Below are 19,935 nucleotides of genomic sequence, written 5' to 3' on the forward strand. Positions count from 1 at the left end.
AAAAATATAAATTTCACTTATCTTCCTAAGAGACGCAGTAGTCAGTGGCATATTAAGGTTGACAGGGCATATTAAGGTTGACAGTGGCATATTAAGGTGGACCACCCTAGGCTACATCTCGCATGATGTCAGTGCCTCTCCCCCTCTCCATACCTCTTTAAATGTTCCCCGGCATGAGCAGCATCTTCCACCTGCTGCTCGCTCCGGCCTCGGCTTACTTTTGACATCACTTCCTGGTCAAGGGACCAGGATGTGACATCAGAAGGGAGCTGAGGCCAGCGTGAGCAGTAAATAAGAACATAAGAACATAAGCAGTGCCTCTGCCGGGTCAGGTCACAGGTCCATCCCGCCCAGCAGTCCGCCCCCGCGGCGGCCCAACAGGTCATGACCTGCCTGAATCACCAGAAGGGGCCCCCTTGCCCCCTAGGTTTCTCATCGAAGTCCTATCTTCCCATCAAAGTCCTAACCCTCCGGCCTTGCACCTGCATGACCTGGTGAGCTGTCTATACTTATGCAACACCCCAGCACCTCCCTCAGTACCCCACGATCCCCTTGTCCCTCAGGAATCCGTCCAATCCCTGTTTGAATCCCTGTACTGTACTCTGCCGGATCACTTCCTCCGGGAGCACATTCCATGTGTCCACGACCCTTTGGGTGAAGAAAAACTTCCTTGCATTTGATTTAAACCTATCCCCCTTCAGTTTCTCTGAGTGCCCCCTCGTACCTGTTGCCCCTTTTAGTCTGAAGAACCTGTCCCTGTCCACCCTCTCTATGCCTCTAAGTATTTTGAAGGTCTCTATCATATCCCCCCTGAGCCTCCTCTTTTCCAGAGAGAAGAGCCCCAGCTTATCCAGCCTCTCGGCGTATGGGCAGTTTTCCAGCCCTCTTACCAGTTTCGTTGCTCTCCTTTGGACTCTCTCAAGTACTGCCATGTCCTTCTTGAGGTGCGGCAACCAATATTGAACGCAGTATTCCAGATGTGGGCGCACCATCGCTCGATACAGCGGCATGATGACTTCCCGCGTCCTGGTTGTTATGCCCCTCTTGATGATGCCCAGCATCCTGTTGGCTTTCTTCGAGGCTGCTGCACACTGTGCGGATGGTTTCATGGATGGATCCACTAGCACACCCAAGTCTCTCTCAAGTCCGGTGTCTCCCAGCAATCCCCAGCGAACATTTCAAGAGGTATGCTGGCGGTGGGGGGTGGGCCACTCCTGCAGTGGGGGGGGGGGTTTCCAGAGGCAGGAGGGAGTGGGCAACCCTCTTGCTGATTTGGGGGGGTCCCTTGCTGCAGCCACTTAGCTGATCGTGGCAGGGGTATGTTCCCCCCGATCAGCTGAGCCTCAAATGTAGCTTCCCCCACACCCAACTCACTAGCATCATACTTTAGAGAATATATTTAAGCTATTAGATAATATGGCAGACAGTAAACTAGAGGATACTATTTCTGAAAGGTATACCAGTGGACAGAACATAGACAATGTTTAATACTGTCACAACAACAGAATTAAGATCTCTGGTTAATGGGCTATCAGAAATTAAATGCCAACTGGATCTATGATCATCCCACCTATACCGAGAAATCCTGGAAGAAGTTCTGAATTAGTTAGTTGAGATTATTAATTTTTCACTAGGGCAAAGGTGGTTCTCAGAGGAATTTGGGGGAAATTCTACTTGCAACTATCCCTAAAGGAGCAAACCTAGACCAGTCCCAAGCGGCAAGTTACGGACCGGTAGCTTCTCAACAGGGGTTCAGAAACTAACACAGTACAGAAACATGGTTAATTGATATGACATCTAGAGTTAGATTAGTATTAAGCACAGGTAAACAAATGTTACTACTATAGTTCGATGTCATAGCAGCATTTGACATGAGCTAAATAAACTAGATGAAATAGGAATCTCAGAAATGGTATTACAAAGTTTCCAAGGCTTCCTGACAAAAAGGCGCTACAGAGTGTTAAAAGATGGAGCCTTCTCTGAATACTGGTCTCTACCATGTGGAGTACACAAGGATCTCCAGTTTCACCACTATTATATAACATCTTTATGACTACATTGAAACAGAGAAACATGATGGCAGATAAAGGCCAACTGGCCCAAGTAGTCTGCCCATCCACAGTAACCATAATCTCTTCCTCTCTCTAATAGATCCCAATTACCTATACCACGCTTTCTTGAATTCAGACACAGTCTCTGTCTCCAGCACCTCTTCTGGGAGATTGTTCCACGCATCTACCACCCATTGTGTAAAACAGTATTTCTTTAAATTACTCCTGAGCCTCTTAACTTCATCCTTTGCCCTCTCATTCCAGAGATTCCTTTCCAAATGACAGAGACTCAACTCATGCGCATTTATATCATGTAGTTATTTAAATGTCTCCATCATATCTCCCCTCTCCCGCCTTTCCTCCAAAGTATACAGATTGAGATGTTTAAGTCTGTCCCCATACGCCTTATGAGGAAGACCACACACCATTTTAGTAGCCTTCCTCTGGATCGACTCCATCCTTTTTATATCTTTTTGAAGGTGTGGCCTCAGAATTGTACACAATATTCTAAATAAGGTCTCACCAAAGTCTTATACAGGGGCATCAATACCTCCTTTTTCCTACTGGCCATACCTCTCCCTATGTATTCAAGAATTCTTCTAGCTTTTGCCGTTACCTTTTCAACCTGTTTGGCCACCTTAAGATCATCACATACAATCACACCCAAGTCTTGCTCTTCTGTTGTGCACATAAGTTCTTCACCCCTAAACTGTACTGTTCCCTCTGATTTTTGCAGCCCAAATGCATGATCTTGCATTTCTTAGCATTAAATTTTAGCTGCCAAATTTTAGACCATTCTTCAAGCTTCGCCAGGTCTTTCTTCATGTTATTCACACCATCCGGGGTGCCTACTCTATTGCAGGTTTTGATATCATTCACAAAGAGGCAAATCAATAAGCCTCAGACCAGGGGAATGGTTCTTCTCATATGCAGATGATGCATTTCTATTCATTCCTGTAAGTCTGAACCAAGAAAACATGACTACAATATTGTCCAAAATGCTAACTAAAGTGCACGAATGGGTGGGGAAATACCATTTCAAACTAAACACTGAAAAAAACAAACTATTATGGTTTGGGCAACACACACCTAATCCTATCTACTATTATTCTGATATGTGGAACCAGCTTCAACACTGAGAAAACCTCCAAAATACTGGGAATCACTTTAGCTAGCTCATTAAGTTTTGAAGATCATGTTAACAACTTAGTCCGAAAATCCTTTCTTATACTACAAAAACTAAGGGCCTGTTTTACAAAGCCACACTAGCAGCTGCTGTGCGGTAATGGCCCCGAAGCCTATAGAGATTTAAAGGGCTTTGTGGCTGTTGCTGCGCAGAAGCCGCTGGAGTGGCTTTGTAAAATAGGCTATAAGACATGTAAGACCCTACTTCTTCCAACAGCACTACAGTGCAGTCAACGATATTGTCGCTACTAGACTATTGCAATACTCTACTCTCAGGTAACTCCATGAAATTAATGAAAAAACTCCAACTGTTATAAAACACTGCAGCAAAATTCATATACTAGGAATATATTCAGATAGTCAGTTATCGATAAAACTTCAAATTAATAATGTGGTTAAAAGTTCATTTTTATCATTAAAAAAATGCGACAAATTAAAAAATATATTGAGTTGCCAAATTAGCTCCGATTGTCCAATCAATAATACTTTCTAAATTAGATGATTACAATGCTAGTGGGTTTAACGCGCGTGACTTTTCATCACGCGCTAACCCTCGTGCTGGCCGAAAAACTACCGCCTGCTCAAGAGGAGGCGGTAGCGGCTAGCGCGGCCGGCGGTTTAGCGCACGGTATTACACGTGTTAAACTGCTACCATGCCTTCGTAAAAGGAGCCCTTAGTATATATGGGTAGTATTAAATTAGAAAAATGCAAATTATTCATAATATTGTAACTAGGCTTGTTTTCTCTGCTAGCAAGTATGACCATGTATTTTCTTTTTTGATTTCATTTTGCTGGTTGCCAGTTGAAGTTTGTATTAGGTTTAAATTGAATGTATTGATGTTCAAGTTTTATCATGGAGGGCTCCGCAGTATTTGATTCAACTGATTATATTTTCCTTTAAAACGTCAAGATCTAATTGTAGAGATTATACAATGTTAAATTTTCCATCGGTAAAAAGTATGAAATACGTATATAAAACAATTCACCTCCACTTTTCAATATAATTCAGTTTTTCTATGGAATAACAGTTTTTCTATGAAAGTGAGACAATTAAATAATTATTTCACATTTAGAAAAATGATTAAATCTATTCTATTTGAAGAATTTTAAAAATGATTTAGAAAGTTATGAATTTGTTGCTGGATATTAGTTTTTTTTTTAAAAAGCACTTGTTTAAATCCTGGTTTATTAGCCAGCCTCTTAATTTTGTGATTTGCATAGAGCTAGACAAGTTTATTGTACAGATATAATAAGAACTACAGTATATTGTATTGTATTGTATTGTATCCCCTTTTGCAGCACTTCCCCTAGCACTCACAGATTCCAGGCCAATGGCTACCTCCTGCCTGTAGAATCCACATTAGATTCTTTGCCACATGCTCACCCTGAGCTCTGGAAGCCCAGCAAAGATCACAGTTGCATGGGTGAAACCTCAAAGATTACATGCTGAGTGGTAGAACATGTTCTAGCAGCCCAGGGCATAGGAGCATGCGCTCATACTAAGTCTAAGCCACTGTGTTGTGGGCTGCCTGCAGGATATTTCTCCAGTGGCCAAGGAAGAAGCATCTAGCTCAAGGAGCCGAGTTGAGACCTGGGAGGTGGTTGCAGAGTTTTACCAGAAGGATAGCGAGGAATTCCAGAGTGACTTGTGTCAGTTAGAGAAATGGGTGCGAAATGGCAGATGAAGTTTAATGTGGAAAAGTGCAAAGTAATGCATTTAGGCAGAAAGAACAAGCAACACGAGTATAGAATGTCAGGTGCAACTCTGGGTAAGAGTGAACAAGAAAAGGACCAGGGTGTACTGATAGATGGGACCCTGAATCATGAGTAGATCGGAGAAAGTTATAATGCCGCTTTATAGGGCAATAGTTAGACCACACTTGGAATACTGTGTCCAACATTGGTCTTCCAACCTAAAGAAGGATATAAAACTGCTGGAGAGGGTGCAGAGAGGAGCAATTAAGCTAATAAAAGGTATGGAGAACTTGGAATACGAGGAACGACTTAAGAGACTGGGATTCTTCTCCCTTGAGAAAAGGAGACTGCGAGGGGATATGATCGAGACTTTCAAAATACTGAAAGGAATCGACAAAATAGAGCAGGAAAAAAAATTATTTACAATGTCCAATGTGACACGGACAAGAGGACATGGACTGAAGCTAAGGGGGGACAAGTCCAGGACAAATATCAGGAAGTTCTGCTTCACGCAACGAGTGGTGGACACCTGGAATGCTCTCCCAGAGGAGGTTATTGCGGAATCCACCGTTCTAGGATTTAAAAGCAAACTAGATGCACATCTCCTTCAAGAGGCAAAGAGGGATATGGGTGACTAAAATTACGCCAGGTGCACACCTGGCTGGGCCTCCGCTTGTGCGGATCGCCGGACTTGATGGACTGAAGGTCTGATCCGGAGATGGCAGTTCTTATGAGCAAAGAGGGGAGTAAGGATTCAGCAAGTAAGCAAGAAGCAAGCCAGGGAGCCAAACCAGGAAATAGTTTGTGAGACAGCATGTCCCTTCTCTCTCAACCCCAATCCTACCAATGGTCTCCTGCCACTCTTCCTGCTGTGCTACTTCTTTGGATTCACATAGTTCAGTGCCCCTGCCATTTCTAACTCCTTTGGGATATAATGGGGAATATTTTCAATTTTTGTGAGGAAAGGGAACAGTGCTACTCTCCATTCTCCCTTGGTTCAATCTCTGACCATAGCTCCTTTCAATATCAAAGCTGCCAAGCCAAAGTAAATTTTAAAAGGGAAATTTTCAGTTCATGATATTCCATCCTTCCATAACCTACTCCCCCTTTCCCCATCCTACTAATGAAATACCTTATTTACCACAGTGACTGCAAGGTTGGAAGAGCAGATTCCAGCAGCTACCCAAAATTTACCCAGTACAATTAGTAATATACTTCCCACTGAGGGTTCCTTTTACAAAGCTGTGATAGCGTTTTTAGCGCACACAGAATTTTAGCATGCGTTAAACCCACGCTACGTGGCTAGAACTAACTCCAGCTCAATGCTGGCGTTAGCGACTAGCGCTTGGCAATTTAGCACGCGCTTAGCGCGTGCTAAAACAACTAGCACAGCTTTGTAAAAGGAGCCCTGAGTGATTCTTGGGTTGGATCAGTTTGCGGGTGCGGCTGATTGATTTGAACCAGCAGCACAAAAATCTAAACATTATTTTGTTCCTTGTTTGTATTTTTTTTTTCTTCCTAGTCTCACCACTCCAGCCACTTCCATCCCTCTCTTCACCCCTTAGTACTTCTTCCCTCCAACCTGATCTTTTCTCAGAACCCTGCTCTATGAACCCCACAGTTTCTCCCCCTGTCTTCATGTCTATTTTTCTTTCTTCAGCCCATCCCTCTTATTTTTGTATCACAGCATGACCCCTCCCAGCTTATATTCACTTTAGCTCTGTTCTCCCTTTCACATTCCATCTCTCTTCACTTTTCACTCTCTTTTCCTCTGACAACTTAACTGTGCCTGTCCTACTCTTTCCTTTCCTTGCTTCTCTATCAATTCCTCATCCCTAGGTTAACCATATTTGTTAAGTGAAAAAAGAGAACACCTGACCCAGCCCCAGCCCTAACCCCATCCCATCCCAATAGTCCTGTCCCTGGCTGCCCCACCACAACCTCACACCTTTAACCAGTCTCACTCCTGCCCCGCCCCATTTTTCACCATTTTCTCAGTCACCCTTACCTTCTTCTGTAGTCTTTTAATGCTTCTCTCTTTCCCTCCCTCCAACACTCCCAACAAGTGCTTCCCTCTCCTCGTGAGTGCTTTTTTTTTTCTCTCTCTCTCTCTCTCCAACCCCCCTCTAGTGGATACTTCTCTCTCCCTCCAACCCCCCCCTATGGTAGGTGCTTCTCTCTTCCCCATCTACCTCCAAGCTGAAATGTAGTCTTTGGACTTGCCGACAGCAGCAATGTGAGCCTGCTACTATCGGCCTGCCCCAGAAGCCACCTCTCTGGAGCATTCCGCCTATGCGAGAACAGGAAGTCACCCCACAGAGAAGGCTTCCGTGGCAGGCCGACAGCAACAGGCTCACCTTATTGCTGCTGCCGGCCAGCCTAAAGATTACATTTCAGCGGAGTTGGAGTTAGGTGGGGGCTGGGAAGAATACCTTGGGCAATGGGCATGTCTGGGTATATCCAGACGCCTAGTAACCCTACTCATCCCCTTTCCTAATGCCCCCTCAGCATTCCTCCCCCTCTCTCTGGCAGAGCAAAGGCAGGAAGTCTGTCTGACTTACACTGCTGCTCTTCTCTGCTCCCTGCTATGATATAGCCCATTGCTCAGACATTCCTTAGCCAGCCAGTAGCTGCAGAGGGAGGTAGGACCAGTAACTTAGGATATATCAATCTTCTATCCTACTTTACCCTGCAGCCTATTGGCTGGCTAAGGCATGTTTGACAAATGGTATCTCCTAAGCTACTGGTCCTATCTCCCTTGTAGCTTATTGGCTGGCTGAAGAACATCTGACCAATAGGCTACAGGGGGAGGCGGGAGCAATAGCTTCAGAGACACAGCCTTACTTCCCGCTTTCTCCTGCAGCTCTACATCAGGAAGATTTCAACTCTGATGTCTGAGCATTGCTGGAAAGAATATTGTGGGTGCTTTAGCACCACAGAACTGACGCCTATGGTCTAAAGGTTTCACTGTATTTCAGTTCTTCCAAGACCCCAGAATCCCCCCAGGATGAACAGCAGTGGACCTCACCATCTTACTATCCATGTGAATGCAGAGCCTCATACTGGTGATGGGCCTATTGTATCAGTCAAAATCCTCTACAGACCTGTAAAAATGTGGAATCCCTCCTGGAATACTAAAGAAGGTAAGGGCATTTTCACTTCTCCCAACCTAAACAGAGAGAGAGAGACCTAGAATAGTCAAAACTGTATGACTTCCCCAAACATAAAATTTCCAGCGTAAATTCACATTTTCCCTAAATAATGAAGAATTTGTGCATACCCTAAAATGTGCATCTGAGAGTTAAACTAAACTGGCTATAAAATGCTATAAGACAAAGCCCAAACAGCCTTATATACGACAAAAGGAACTATGAGTATGGACCAGTTACAACCTCCCATTCACTGGTAAAAAATTATTTGTTAAACCAGTCCTCTTGTATGAAATGAAGTTTGGGGATCTATCATTAACTCCATACAGTATGGGACAGAACTCTATAGAAATCCTGAACCTACAAACATTCTGCACCTACCGTGTTTCCCCGCAAATAAGACCTAGCATCATTTTCGGGGTAAATCTTAATATAAGCTTTACCCCAAAAATAAGCCCTAGTCCTGGGATTCAGCGGCAACCCCCCCAACCGCCGCCCCACCCCCCTCTGCACAGCCAAACCCTGCTGACCCTACATCCTTTCCTTCCCGCTGACCGCACTCTAAACAGGCTGCTTCGGCCTTGTCCATCGGGGATTTCACTATGCCACATTACGGATGATGTCATAATGCAGCAGAATGAAATCCCCGACAGACAAGGCCAAGCAGCCTGTTTAGCGTGCTGCCGGCCCGATGCTGCTTTGGTTCAAGGTAGGGCTCGCTCGCGGTCGGCGGGGCGGGAAAGATGGAGGGTCAGCAGGGGTTTGGCTGTGCGGTGGGGGCGAGGGGGGGTGGGGGTGCTCAAGGGTTCTGCTGCACAAGGGATGGGAGGAAGGGAAGGATAGAAGCTGGGCAAGTGTTATGCTGCATGAGGGATGGGACGGAAGGATAGAAGCTGGGTAAGGGTTATGCTGCACAAGGGATTGGAGGGAGGAAGGATAGAAGCTGGGTAAGGATTATGCTGAACGAGAGATGGGAGGGATGGAAGGATAGAAGCTAGGCAAACTTCTGCTGCACAGGGGGATGGGAGGGGGGAGAGAGAAAAGATGCTCCACATGTGGGGGAGAGAAAGGAAAGAGGAAGAATTGGGGTAAAGGAGAGGAAGGGAGAGATGATCATGTGCATATCCTCAAAATAAGACCTAGTGCCTTTTTGGGGCCCCAAATGAATATAAGACACTGTTTTATTTTTGGGGAAACATGGTATATCAATATCTAGGATAGCAACACCTGTTATAGGAAAGCCTAGTAGGGTAGCAGGCAGGTGTATGGAGTAACCTGGTAGACGGTGTACAGAGTGAACCATAGAAAGAGGGACCAAGGCCCATATCCCACTCTAGCCACTACATGTATAGTGGAAAGTGTTAGCCCACCAAACCTCTATTGTACTGCCAAATAGATACCACCTGGAGCCATAAGGGCTCTTGGGGTCATAGACAGGTGGCATAGTAGCTTTGGGGGAAAGTTTTGGAGGGCTCACCATACACTATAAGGGGATTATGATGAGATGTACTGTATATTTGGCAACCTTTATGTGAAGTTCACAGCAGTGCCTTCTAAGGTGCCACACTGCTCTGCTGGCACGTCTGTTTGGCCAGTTGAGTATAAATGGCTTTGGTTTCGACGTTTAGAACTTGGACACTTTTGTGTTCGAAAAGGCCCAAAAAGTTTGATATCCTAAAGTTGGACGTCCTGATGGCCAAGACATCGAAAAAGACCATTAAAAAAAACCAAAACATTCAGCAGTTTTGAACACGGACATTTTTGGCATCTGAATTTTGGATGCATTTCTCAAGATATCCAAATTGGACTTAAGACGCGCTATGGAAAATGCCCCCTATGTGTATATTTCATGACTTTGCCTTCTTTGACTTTGCTTTCATGAAAATGCTCCTCCCAAATACTTCCCCATAAGTTGCTTACAAGCAAGTTGTTTATAAGTACCCACCTACTTGTCATAGCATGTACTTGTACATTGCGTTATTTTTATGAGGTCTTTTATGCATGTGTAAAGGGATATAAGCATGAAAACCCTTGATAAAATTATCCCATATGTATTGGCAACACATCCAAATTGATATGCCAATAAAATTTCCTAAATTGGAATCTGAGTGAGAGAGACAGAAAGAACCCAGCCAAATTTTGAATGAGATCTCATAACTGCCAATGGGACATTTGCCATAAAGTTTAAACACACTTGATAATAATAGGTTTTGTGTTTGAAGTTTCATCCCAAGTTTTAAGACTTGAATGATTTAATTCATAACAGGAAACCTCTTGATCCCTTTTCAGTACCAGTAAATGGAAGCATTATGAGACTGGAGGGTTTGGAGCCTAGAACCGAGTATCTGTTTTGTGTTCAGCTCTCACGGGAAGGTAAAGGTGGAACAGGGCACCCAGGCCCAGAGGCTGGATTTATGACAGATGCACTTGGTATGAACATGCTACTTCATTTTTCAAGTAAATCTTCTGTAAGCTAGAAGTGAACCTATTGCCTTTTATTTGTGTGATTTCCCAATGTATCTGTGGAGCACTCTTTGTACTCTCATTATCCTTTAGAACAGTAGTCTCAAACTCGCGGCCCGGGGGCCACTTGCGGCCCGCCAGGTATGTTTATCATAATCACAAAAGTAAAATAAAACAGTTTCTTGATCATATGTCTCTTTAGCAATAAATTACAATATTATTATTAAGACTTAGCCAAAAGGAAAGATTCATAAACTATAAAGAGTTTTACCTCATGCAAAATTGTCATTTCTTTAATAAGACATTAACTATTTTTTCTGAGGCCCTCCGTATACCTACAAATCCAAAATATGGCCCTGCAAAGGGTTTGAGTTTGAGACCACTGCTTTAGAAGGAACATTAAAATCTAAATGTCATTTGTGTTCTTAAAGTATAAAACAGTGTTCTTCAACCACCGGTCCATGGACCAGTGCCGGTCCACAGAAATTTCCTGCCGGTCCACAGGGCCAGCATGTACATCAGGCCCAAAATAGTGTTCTTCAACCGCCGGTCCAGATTGCAATCGATGCGGCGTTATCTTCGAGCCAGCTCCCTCATCCTAACTGATTCAGTGCACAAAGCCACAGGCAGTGGCTCTACGGGCATTCTGCGCCTGAACTGGAAGCCTTCTCTCTGACGTTGCAACATCAGAGGGAGGGCTTCCAGATGAGGCACATGATGTGCAAGGTGCAATTTGTACTGTTATGGGAGCGGGGTCTGGGGTGGAGATTGGGAAGAGATGGGCAGGGTCTGGCCCACGACTTAGCCCAGTGTTCCTCGACTGCCGGTCCATGGACCGATGCCGGTCCACAGAATAATTCTTTTATTTCTGCCGGTCCATAGGTGTAAAAAGGTTGAAAAACACTGGTATAGAACACTAGCACTTACAAACGTGAATGGTCACATACATGCATACATGCTGATTTGCGCATACAACTTATTTAACAAGCTAATCAGCACCAATAACTGGAAATTAATGATTAACAATTGCCACTAATTAGAATTTGCACACACAACTTTCTATGCATATTCTATAAAGTGATGCGCATAAATTCTAGTGTGAAAATCTCAAAGGGGGGTTAGGAGAGGAGCATGGGTGAGTCATGGACATCCCTAAAAGTTAGGCGCACTGTTATAGAATATGCCTGATCCACGCACAACTTAGATGCAAGTATTTACACCTGGGGGTTTTATTGGCCTAAATGGGTGTACCTAAATGTTAGTCATGTGTACAAATACTAAGCATGATTCTATAAACTGCGCGTAACTTCAAAGGTGTTTTTTTAGAATCATGCTAAGCGCCATCCAGAAGGATGGTCTCCACTTTAACTGGGATGGAACCAGGCTGCTGAAGTTAATGTTTATAAAGGAGATAGAACAGCTTTTAAACTAAGATAGGAGGGAAAGCCAACAGTCACCCAGGAGCGGATGGTTTAGTGTGGAGTATCCTTGAAGGATACTATTGAAACAGGATATTTAGAAAGTCCTAATAGAGAGGTTTCAATAATGGTGAAAGAAAGCCAGGAATGTTGAAGAAGAAGGCAGAGTAGAGGACTCAAATTATCCCTGTCATCTTCTCAGCAGCCTGTAGATAGATACAAGTTAAAAACACAGTTCCAAGTGGCTGTATACAAATGCTAGAAGCCTAAAAAATAGACTAGCAGAGTTACAGAATATAGCACTGAACGATGAGGTAGCTATAATAGGCATCTCAGAGACCTGGTGGAAGGAGAACAATAAATGGGACATGGTGTTATCTGGGTACAAATTATATCGCAAGGCTAGAGTAGATCAAATTGGGAAGGGAGGTGGAGGTTGCTCTATATTTTATAGAGAAAATTGAATTAAACAAAATAAACATTCTGCATGACGTAGATAGAAGTGTGGAATCCATATGGATAGAAATTGCATGTGTCAAGGGAAGGAACATACAGGTAGGGATATACTACCGTCCCCGGGACAGAATGAGCAGACAGGTGAAGAAATGTTTTCAGAGATTAAGAAAGCTGGCAAATTGGGCAACAGTATAATAATGGGTGATTTCAATTACTAAATCCCAAGTACTACATGCTCTATGCACTCACTATAACCCCTCTCATAAGCCCATCCTGATAGGGCAAAAAAACAATAAAAATAGCAATAAAGTGGAGAAAAAAGCTCAGTCTTCATGGGTTTAAAAAACTCCACTTTGTCAAATATCAAAATTCCCATATGTCCATCCAGTGCAATAATGGCAAGTCCCATCAAGAGATATCAGTCTTCATAGAGAGAATCAGTTCCAATATAGTATTCACACACAGATCCACTCAATTCATAGTTCATATGCTGTAGGAAGGAAAAATAAAGCAAAGGGGACACTTACCCCCTCTTTTACTGAGTAAGCGCCAGGCAACAGTCCCCCCCCCTGTTTACTGGCAATTCTCTGCACAAATAGCATGCAAATAATTTACTATTATGCTGAGAAACACCCGTAAAATTCTAATCGTTCCCACTACGGCCACTACAGCTACTCGCTGGATTCTATTGGTGAGTTTTGAGAATCTGGCCCTAAGGCAGTCTCCTTATAATCAAAGCTATATAGAGCAGAAAGATTCCAGGTAACCTTCTTTTCTAAGGAACTTTGAGAGAAGAAAATATTTCTTTGGGTAAGTGAACATTATTTTGCTCTATGCTTTGGCGATTTAAAGATTGAGATAAAAGAGAAATTGTAAGGTTATTGATAAAAATGGCTTGATTTAAAAAAGAGTTTAAAATAGTGTAAAACCCTTTATCCATAGTTTTGAAGTTTCTGTCAGAGGTTGAAACTTAAATGTTACAGTCTACAGTATTAACAGTCTCTAGAAGGCAAAGCAGAGTCTAGTTCAGTCTTTATTTATTTATTTTTTCTTTTAATTCTTTATTCATTTTAACCTCTTACAACAAGTGCATCATAAAATATCATTTGAATTTATACAATATCACTTGATTATCTATCATAATCAATTTATATTAGTAATATTTAAACCCTCCCAACCTTATTATTTCATATGTAACTACATATATCATATAATACTTATATACAATCTTTTCTATTATTCTAACATTTAATACAAGATTAGAAATCCCTCCCCTCCCACCCTTCACTTTACAATTGTATCAATAAGGGAAAAATGTTATTTACTCATTACAATATTCTATTAATGGTCCCCAAACCTCCTGAAATTTATTAAAATTTCCTTTCTGTGTGGCTCCATCTTATATGTATGACACAAAGAATTCCACCAGAAACTATAATTTAATCTGCTCCAGTTTTTCCAATTAAATGTAACCTGTTGAATGGTGACTCCTGTCATAATAAGTAAGAGCTTATTATTTTTTGAATAAATTTGACTTTTCTTCCTCATTGACATTCCAAATAATATAGTGTCTATCATATGATAACGCCACCTGATTTTCTAATAAACAATTTATTTGTTCCCATATCGATTTCCAAAAAGCCAAAATAAATGGACAATAGAATAATAAATGATTTAAAGTCCCTGTTTCAAGATGACAATGCCAACATCTATTAGACTTAGAGCTATCTAATTCTTTTAAACGAACAGGGGTCCAGAATGCTCTATGTAACAGAAAAAAACAAGTTTGTCTCATAGATGCTGACATTGTACATCTCATCCTCCAAGACCAAATTCTTGGCCATTGAGATGCAGTAATTTTATGCTTAATCTCAATGCTCCAAAACTCCAATGCAGTTTTAGGCTTTTTATTCATGAATCCAGATATGAATTTATGCAGCGTGCGGCCTGGTGTCCCAGGAAGTCCACCTGAAAGCATAAGAACTCCAAACTATATTGATTAGTGAGATTTTTCACATTCAGGGAACCCCGCTTGTATGGCCTGCTTCAGTTGCAACCATCTAAAACTTTGTAATTTATCAAGACCAAATTTATGTTGCAACTGTGAAAAATCAAGCAGTTTACCATTTTTTATTTAAAAAAAAATTATTAACTAGTTTAAATAGTTTAAAACCTTATTACTTATAGTTTTACACTTTAACTTAAGACGTACTGGGACAAATCAGCAACTTAAAGAGTAGCAAATTACCTGGACCAGATGGTATGCACACCTCACTCTTCTGACACTGCTGCCTGGTCCTGGCAGTTGTTGAGAGGGGGGAGGCCAGTGTCAGTGCAGAGAAGTGCAATACTTGCCTCCTCCCTCCTCTGATGCTACTGCTTGACACTGAAACTGGCTCTCCCTCTTCACGGCAGCTGGCATATGAAGCCACGTCCTGCTGGGTCTAGGCAGTAGTGTCTAAGTAGAAAGGAGGGAACTGGCTTGGGGTGGAGCATGGACCAGGGAACCATAATCTCTTGAGCCAGCCCTGATTGGGAAGATATAATCCAAATCATGATTACAGTATTTGATTACAAACAATGTTACGGTCCACTGTAGAAGTCAGCACATAAGAAAAAGATCTAGGTGTCATTGTAGACAATGCACTGAAATCGTCTGACCAGTGTGCGGCAGTGGGCAAAAAAAAAACCAAACAGGATACTAGGAATTATTAGGAAAGGGATGATAAATAAGACCAAGAATACTATAATGCCTCTGTATCACTTCATGATGTGACTTCACCTTGAACTTCATGCAATTCTGGTTGCAGTATCTCAGAGATATAGTGGAATTAGAAAAGATTCAAAGAAGGACTATCAAGATGATAAAGGGGATGGGACTTCTCTCAGATGAGGAAAAGCTAAATGTGTGTTTTCTAGCTTGGAAAAGAAACAGTTAAGGTGGGTATGACAGAAATCTACAAAATCCTCAGTGATGTAGAATAGGTAAAAGTAAATCAACTTTTTACTCTTTCAAAAAGTACAAAGATTATGGGGTCTTTTTATTAAGGCGCGCTAACCAATTTAGCGCGTGTTAAATGCTAAGGCCGCAACCTCCCTGACAACATCGGGGCAGGAGGAAGCCCAAGCCTTCCTGCCCCGGCGAAACCCCCTACCCCCTCTAAGATATGGGTAGGAGGGATCCCAGGCCCTCCTGCCCTCATCGTACCCTCTCCCATGATCGGCCTCCCCTGAGCTCCGCAGTCCCCCAGCGACCCCCACCCCCACCCACCTTAAGAAAGTTGGCCCACCATCTTCAAGAGGGGCCTAAGGCAACTGGGCCTATTCTGGTTGGCCCAGGCAACTCAGGTCCCACCTGTGGGCGGGGCTTGAGGCGCCTGAGCCAATCAGGCCCTAAGGCCCACCATTCTGAGGATGGCGGGCCTGCCGGTTGGACGGGCTTGGGACCCGTCCGTCCGTCTAACTTTCTTAAGGTACCGGCGGTAGTGTCGGGGTTGGGGATCGCCGGGTGGGGGAGGTTCGCGGGGTGGGTGGGCCGAGCGGGAGTTCGGGGATGATCATGGGGGGTGATGAGGTCATGAGGGCCTGGGATCCCTTCTGTCCATATCTTAGAGGGGGTGGGGGTAGGGGGTTTCCCAGGGCAGGAGAGCTTGGGCTCCATCCTGCCCCAATCGTGTTGGGAGGGGTGGAGAGTTGCCGGGCAAGAGGGCCTGGGCTCCCTCCTTCCCGATCCGATAGGGGGAGGGGGGTGGATCGCGGCAGGAGAGATTGGCTATCTCTCCTACCGCGATCGTTTCTGGGGGGGAGTGGATTCTGTAACCAGTGGTTTTTTTGACAGACACCAGTTACAGAATCCAGCTTTTAGGCAAAGGACTGGCCCCTCCTAAAAGCTGTTGTTAGTATAGACCAGTGGTCTCAAACTCAAGGCCCAGGGGCCGCATGTGGCCCACCAGGTACTATTTTGAGGTCCTCAGTATGTTTATCATAATCACAAAAGTAAAATAAAACAGTTTCTTGATCATATGTCTCTTTAGCTATAAATTACAATATTATTATTAAGACTTAGCCAATTTGGGAGCCATTAACTTCTTATTGTAATGAGTAAACACCATTTTCTATTGTAATTTACACCGTCTAATGTTTGGGGGGAGGAGGAGGTATATTTTTTATTATTCATATTGAGAAAATAATAGAGGAATGATGGGAGGGGAAGGGGTAATTTTATGTATTGTAAGATAAATTAGAAAGATTATCAAGTGATGTGTTTAATTGTATTGTTTTATTGTTTGTGCACTTGATGTAAGATTGAAAATGAATAAAGAATTTAAAAAAAAAAAAAGACTTAGCCAAAAGAAAAGATTTATAAACTATAAAGAGTTTTACCTCATGCAAAATTGTCATTTTTTTAATAAGACAATAACTATTTTTTCTGAGGCCCTCCAAGTACCTACAAATCCAAAATGTGGCCCTGCAAAGGCTTTGATTTGAGACCACTGGTATAGACGTAGTGGTGATCTGGTCATTTAAACAGCTGAACGTAGAGGCAGGCCATTATTTTTTTTAAAAACCTCCATTTGGACGTTTTTTCTGAGAATGAACATTTTCCCTGCTTCTACTTTCAGCTTTTAGGGCCTAGGGCAAAAGGAGACTTAGACTATTTTTTTAAATTATGCCCCTCCCTACGTCTGTATTACCGATATGCTTGCAGAAAAAATAAATGAGCCACAAAAATGTATAGGAATCTGGGGTCAATTAGATTCTTATGTTAAATAACTTTAATAATACTGTGTACCTACCATATTAAAGATTTCATATTTTCTAGAAAGGGGAGGGGATTGTTTATTTTGTATTCATGTATAGCACATAAGTGTTTTTCAAGAATGTTATTGATGAATAATCTGTTACACTTACTGTAAGATGTTTAAGATAAAATTAATAAACAAAAACATCTTTCTCAGCACAAAATTTTTCATACAGTTCTTCACTGTCAGTTTAATTTCCATCCTATAAATTCACATAGAATTTTTCTTTTTTCAACCATCTTTATTTTCTCTTCTTTATTAATTTCCAGGTACTTTAGTTAGATTGTGAGCCTTCGGGACAGTAAGGGAATTTTTTAAGTACCTTCTTACTTCTCATTTATAATCTTAATGTATATTTTCTTCAAACCGCTTAGAACCTAACGGATGTAGCGGTATATAAGAAATAAATTAAATTTAAAAAAAAAAAAAAAAAAAAAAATATCTTTCTCACAGCCATTTTGAATAGAAAATCTAGATATTTTTCCTGTTTGAAAATTATTGTGGGATAGATGTTTTTTTGGACTTTATGAGTAGGATGTTCCAATTCTAACTTGGATGGTTTTGGGGTTTTGGGTTTTTTTTAATAACCCTCCATTTGATATGTAATAGGATGCAATTTATGATCATATTCTAGAATGCACTTTTATGTGAATGTTATAGGAAACATCATACCTCTCCTGTAGTAATTCACTGTGGCATGTTTTCACTATGGGTTAATAAAATATGTTTTTCTATAGCCCAGTGCAGACTTGATAATACAAGAGCTCTTCAAAAAGTTTCCACACTTTCATATTTTTGCGGGAAATGGTTGGGGCGGGAGAAGTGGTAAGGTGGGAAAAATGTAATTTGCTTTTTGAGATATTTAATAAATAGTGTTTAAAAAAATAAAAGTGCAGAAAGTTTTTGAAGATCCCTCATATGTTGGTGTTGCACCTACCTATTGACTTTTATGTTTAGAAGAATTGGGAAGAAAATAGGAAAGTGGAAATATGATATGCTGAAATATTTTTTTCTAAAATTTCTAAACTGCCTATAACTAAGCGGTTAACAATTAAAATATTCATAGTTCAAAGGACAGTACATTTACAAAATGCATTCAATTACATTCCAATCACATAGTAATTTTATCCACTTAAAATAATGTTAAAACTCAATGACTTTACATATTATCCATCCCTACTAAATAACGTGCAGCAGTCATAATCTGAGATTCTTATTAGATATGCCTACCAGCACAATTTCAATGAAAAGCCTCCACAAACAGTTGTGTCTTCAACATCTTTCTAAACTGTAAACGATCAGGACAGGTCCTCGGGATGCCAGGGAGGGAATTCTAAAATTTTACCAAGCACTAGGACAGATATAAAATTGGAATGACAAAACATTATTTTATCAGCATCCCAGGTTGTATGAAGAGTAGCATGCTTCACACATGCCAAAGTTGAGCTTTACTGCCTAAAATAAACTTGCATATCTATGTGATTTCTCAAAGGTTTCCCTCCACCAAGAAGACTCATCGTGCTTCCTAAAGATCAGACATCACTCAACTTGACCTGGCTGCCTGCCACTAAGAGCACAGAGGAAAAATATGATTATGAGATTGAATGCAGGACAGTGAATGGCAGTGGTCTGCAGAAATCTATGAAAGTACAAGGAAATGAGCTGAATGCTACGATAGAGGGCTTAGAACCTCGACAGCTGTATCGGTGCAGAGTCCGTGTAAATACCACATCCTCAGGAGAGTGGAGTGAGACGGTGTGTGCATGGACTTACAGTGACAGTAAGTTAATGAATTCATCTGTGCCAATTGTGAAATTTAAGGCGTCGTGAGACCTTAAAACTCTCAGGTTCCCAGAAGCGTATTGCCATTTTCAGTTTTGTTTCTCAGATGCATAAAAACCTAAGTTTTCTTAGGCACAAACACATAGGCGGATGGAAAATAATGAGTGAATTACAAATATTAAAAAGAAGTGTGAAGAAAAGGAAATAATATAGGTGATAATTCTAAAACAGTCTGCAGAAATTAGAAGGCTATTGTGCATATAACATAGGTGCACAATAACTAGGTGCTAATGTTTATTTACTCATTATGTGGATATATACACTTAAGCACTTCTGTAATTACCCTTGTAACGTAGATAGCATGTAATTGCAAGAGGAGCTATGAAAGATTAGGTTCTTACCTAAAGCTAATCTTCTTTCTTGTAAATCCACAATCTATTCCTGGAGTAATACATTTCCCCCTGAATTTATTAATATGATGTTCCAGGCTTATTTGGCTTGGGACTTAATGCCAACTGCCCTTCTGCAGGCATCATTGCCGGCCGTTGGGTCCTGGAGGTCCTCCAGGACTGCTACAGGCTAGAATTTCAAATTCACCAGATGGCTGTGCATATAGTGGGGTCCCCCCCCCCTCCCCGATCCAGCACCCTACCCTGATCTTGGTCCTGGAGATCCACAAGGGCCACAACATTTCCCAAAGGAATGGTGCCCGCCTGTATAAGCAGAGGCACATTGTCAGAGCATCCGGGTCAACCACATACATGGCCAGCGTATTAGCCAAGACCACAGTGTGGGGGCAGGAGAGAAAGCCTGTGCCCTGGGATGGAGGGGTCTTCATAGCCAGCGATGATGCCTGCAGAAGGATGGCTGGCATTACGTTCCAAGCCAAATTAGCCTGGAACATCATATTAATAAATTCAGGGGTTGGTGGGG

The 19,935-nt window shown here is 42.1% G+C and overlaps 1 protein-coding gene across 1 annotated transcript in view; it reads left to right on the plus strand.

Annotated features, from left to right (window-relative positions):
- The window catches only part of TEK (TEK receptor tyrosine kinase), a 239,531-nt gene that overhangs the window by 145,772 nt on the left and 73,824 nt on the right, over window positions 1–19,935 (plus strand). The window contains exons 10-12 of the mRNA XM_033919424.1: window positions 7,911–8,075; window positions 10,371–10,511; window positions 18,713–19,000. Coding sequence (XP_033775315.1) covers window positions 7,911–8,075; window positions 10,371–10,511; window positions 18,713–19,000 — 594 coding nt within the window. The remainder of the gene's footprint in view (window positions 1–7,910; window positions 8,076–10,370; window positions 10,512–18,712; window positions 19,001–19,935) is intronic.

The sequence above is a fragment of the Geotrypetes seraphini genome, chromosome 1 (genome assembly GCF_902459505.1).
Source record: "Geotrypetes seraphini chromosome 1, aGeoSer1.1, whole genome shotgun sequence".
Taxonomy (NCBI): Eukaryota; Metazoa; Chordata; class Amphibia; order Gymnophiona; family Dermophiidae; genus Geotrypetes; species Geotrypetes seraphini.